General features: G+C 53.7%; 1 protein-coding gene across 1 annotated transcript in view; it reads left to right on the forward strand.

Moving 5' to 3' along the window:
- The window catches only part of LAMA5 (laminin subunit alpha 5), a 99655-nt gene that overhangs the window by 53987 nt on the left and 41817 nt on the right, over positions 1-3851 (forward strand). Inside the window, exons 7-11 of the mRNA XM_035899275.1 lie at positions 6-31; positions 934-1052; positions 1878-1968; positions 3069-3203; positions 3670-3732. Of these exons, the coding sequence (XP_035755168.1) occupies positions 6-31; positions 934-1052; positions 1878-1968; positions 3069-3203; positions 3670-3732 (434 nt within the window). The remainder of the gene's footprint in view (positions 1-5; positions 32-933; positions 1053-1877; positions 1969-3068; positions 3204-3669; positions 3733-3851) is intronic.

Consider the following 3851-nt stretch of genomic DNA (forward strand, 5'->3'; position numbering starts at 1 on the left):
GCCACTGCCGACAGCGCGAACGAATGCCAGCGTAAGTTGGGTTTTCCCTTCCTTTCCCGGCTGTTTCGCAAAGCCCAGATTGACCGCGTGCCACCAGCCCCTTGGCGTTGCGGCGTAGAGAAAGCCATTCACCGAAAATGGTTTTTATGGTGCGTGGAGGTGGCTTGGCAGCGTGGGGAGGACAGATTGCACAGTGGTTGACTGCGCTCGGTCAAGGCTCGCGCAGGGAGGCCCGCTAGGTCTGTGCAGGACTTCGATTCTGCTGCGTTCCGGTTCCTACTCCGCGTCCAAGGGTTCCTGCAGGCGAGTCTAGTTGCTCAATTCTGTCTCCAGGATGAATTACATTTGGACGTGTTTACATACAGGACATCTTTATTTGTCTAGAGAAGCCTTTGGTAAATGCCGACAGCGGGATTTATGCTGCACTGGGAATGCAGAGCGTGGAGCTACATCACGCGATCGCTTATAAACGCAGGGCGGCAAAGGACAGTTGGAGCTCAGTCCTGTGGGTTTATAACGAGCACCCTCACCGTGTGCTGAACTTCACAGCTCACCTCCATCCCGGATGGGATAAAACAGGCGAGATCGTTACCCTCTGAACCAGACTTCTTGAGGCCCCAAAGTTGGGCAATTCCTCTTTCTCGTCTCTACACGCCTGCACATATTTTACTTCTGATGTTGTGCCTGCTGCGTTTTTTGGTTGCAGACTAGACCTTGTGAGGGAGTTGCTGCTTCTGCGCTTTTGAACTGGAAGGCTTCTGGGAGCTTGGGTGACCATGTCATTCCCCAGATGCATTCAAGCATCTTTCCTCACTGAAATGTAACCTATCCACTGTCAAACCCGCCAGGAAGAGTTTGCATCCTGAGATCCAGCTGGTGACTGAAGGACCTCCATGGGCTTACGGCTTAGCTAACGTCTCTTTGTATTTTCAGCTTGCAATTGCAACGGCCATGCCTACGACTGCTACTACGACCCAGAGGTGGATCGCCACAAAGCCAGCAGAAGTCACCAAGACAAGTTTGAAGGGGGAGGTGTTTGCATTGACTGTCAGGTAGGCTTGAAGGGCTCCCATGGAAAGGCTGGTGCTGGTTCTTGTGTTTGTTTCTGCTGTCACCCCAGAGTTCAGCCTTGCTGGCAGCTCTGCCAGCCCCACCACATAGCCTCTCTTATCTTAATTAGGTCTCTCCCTGGAAACTTACTCTCTTTGCTATAGATTAAAGGAGTGTGCAGCAGTAAGGAAAACAGCACTTGGGTTCCTAGCTGTCCCCTGGGTAGTACCATTACCTTTCTGATGCTTTAGGGTTAGGCCTGCTGAGGCACTGTGCATTGGGAGCGACAGGATGGTGCTGAGCACATTGGAAAGACCCTGCCTGGTTTGCAGTGTTCAGGTGCTGCCACCTCTCTGGATCTGTCTCTGAGCACCAAAATGCCAATCTCCTGAGCCTATGAAGATCCCAGTAAAGGTGGGAAAGTAGCTTGTCCGCTCCCAAGGTGACCGTGAGCTGGGTAATTCATGCAGTGGCGTGAAGCCGGAGGGACTTTTAGCTGTGCTTTCTTGCTGGGAGGAAACAGATTGCTCCTGTCCTCCTAGCACAAAGCGGTCGGGACATTTTACCATCTGGAGTGAGTGAAACGGGCTTGAGGTCAGATATGAACCTGAAACTCAGACTGGGCTTATGGGGGGGATACACGGTTTGCAGGAAATGCTTTGTTTTCAAATCGGTGTATGCGGAAATTTTGAGCAGATTTAGGCCTTCTGCATGCTGACACTTCTGAGCTGCTCCCTCTGGACCCCGAAGCTGTTAGAAAATCTGGCAGGTGAACATGAATCCTGCGGGCAGAGGAACTGATGCCCCTCTAACCCCCTGTCTTTCAGCATCACACCACTGGCATTAACTGTGAGAGGTGCATCCCAGGATACTACCGCTCCCCTGACCACCCCATCGACTCTCCGTACATTTGCTATCGTGAGTGCGATTTCCTCTGCAGGCTGTAGGCGCCTGCTTGGACTTGATGATGCTGGGGAAGGTGGTCTGAAGGATGGGGGCTGAGAGTTTTTTCTGGTGTAGAGTCCAGCACCGTAAGACATCATAGAATCATAGAATCGTCTAGGTTGGAGAAGACCTTTAAGATCATCATGTCCAACCGTTAACCTAGCACTGCCATCCCACCACTAAACCATGTCCCTAAGCACCTCATCTATCCTTCTTTTAAATCCCCCCAGGGATGGGGACTCGACCCCTTCCCTGGGCAGCCCATTCCAGAGCCTGACAGCCCTTTCCGTGAAAAAATTTTTCCTACTGTCCAACCCAAACCTGCCCTGGCACAACTTCAGACCATTCCCCCTCGTCCCATTGCCCGTTACCAGGGAGAAGAGGCCGACCCCCCCCTCCGTACAGCCTCTTGTCAGGCAGTTGTAGGGGTGATAAGGGCTCCCCTCAGCCTCCTCTTGTGGTTGCGCGGGCAATTCCTGCAGCAGCTGGCATTGCCGGTGGAAACGTATGCACACATGTGGTATGTGTGTCTGCATCATCCACAAAATAAGAAGCGGTGGCATTTTCTAAGGCTGGAATGAGCTAAAAATGTGCCGTTACCCCTGCTGTTGCCTGCAGGCAATCCAGTCTTAGCTGTCACCGCTGTGCCCTTTCAGCTGGTGCTTGGAGACCATTGCTCTCCGTGCCCTAAGGCAGGGATTTCTTGGCAGCAGTGGCTTATATCCGTCTTGCCGAGCTCATTCTGGTGGCTGTGGCACATCAGCTGGTCTGCACTGTGTCCAGTGTGCCACCACCCACCTCTCCAGGGAAATTGGGATCTCCTGGAGAAGCAAGTTGGTGCTGTGCTGCTTTGCTTGGGACCCTGCAGTGGGGCAAGCACGGTGGGAACAGTTTGGCTGAGCCAGACCCCTTTTGAAGAGGCAAAATCCTACTTTTTATTTTTGGAGAGAATTTGCAGCAGATGGCGAGGTCTCTTGCGGAGGCTCCGTGTCATAGCAATGCTTCTGTGGTGCTCGTGGCTGGCCGAGGGTCTCAGTTGGTGACAACCATTGCTGGCTTGTCCCTCTCCGCAGGCTGCAACTGTGAGTCTGACTTCACCGACGGCACCTGCGAGGACCTCACTGGCCGCTGTTACTGCAAGCCCAATTACACCGGCGAGCACTGCGATGCCTGTGCCGAGGGATACCTCAACTTCCCCCACTGCTACCGTAAGCGGGGGGTGTGGGGCCGTGGGGTGGCCAGGTCTGGGACCCTGCAGACCCAGCGGGTGCAGGAAGGGCCAACAGCTCCGGTTGTGGCTCTTCTCCAGGTGTCTTTTCCCCCTGCCACGTGGCACTCCTGTCCCAGGTTCCTGCAGGTGGGAACAAGCCCCCATTTGGCTTTGGTGGAAGCTAGACCAGCGCTGAGCTGGGCTGGACCTGGCTCTCCGCAGTCAGTGGGAGCTTCCCATTTGGCTGGAGCCTCATCCCTCACTTTCTGTGGAAGACAGCTTTCCAGACCCCGGGTTCAAAATGGTTGTAATGGATCTTTGTTTAGTGGCAGATCTGCACGTTGTTCCGTGTTCCACATTTTCATTCAGCCTGTTCAGCTTTGGGCCTGTCAACCCATGGATATCCCGACAGGATTTCTTTGAGCGTGTGTAATGACCTGTGCAATGTCTCTTTCCCGGCTTAGCCGTTCCAGCTTTCGCTCACAACGATACCGGAGAACAAGTGCTCCCTGCGGGACAGATAATAAGTAAGCAGTGCAATTTTCCTTGCTGCTTTGGCAATCACCGTGCTATTATTGCTGTTTTATCTCACCGCCCAGCGCAAGGTCAGGTCTTTGGCTTGCTGGGCGCACGTGTTGGACGTGCA

This window comes from Egretta garzetta, unplaced genomic scaffold, assembly GCF_000687185.1.
Source record: "Egretta garzetta isolate BGI_Z169 unplaced genomic scaffold, ASM68718v1 scaffold158, whole genome shotgun sequence".
NCBI lineage: Eukaryota > Metazoa > Chordata > Aves > Pelecaniformes > Ardeidae > Egretta > Egretta garzetta.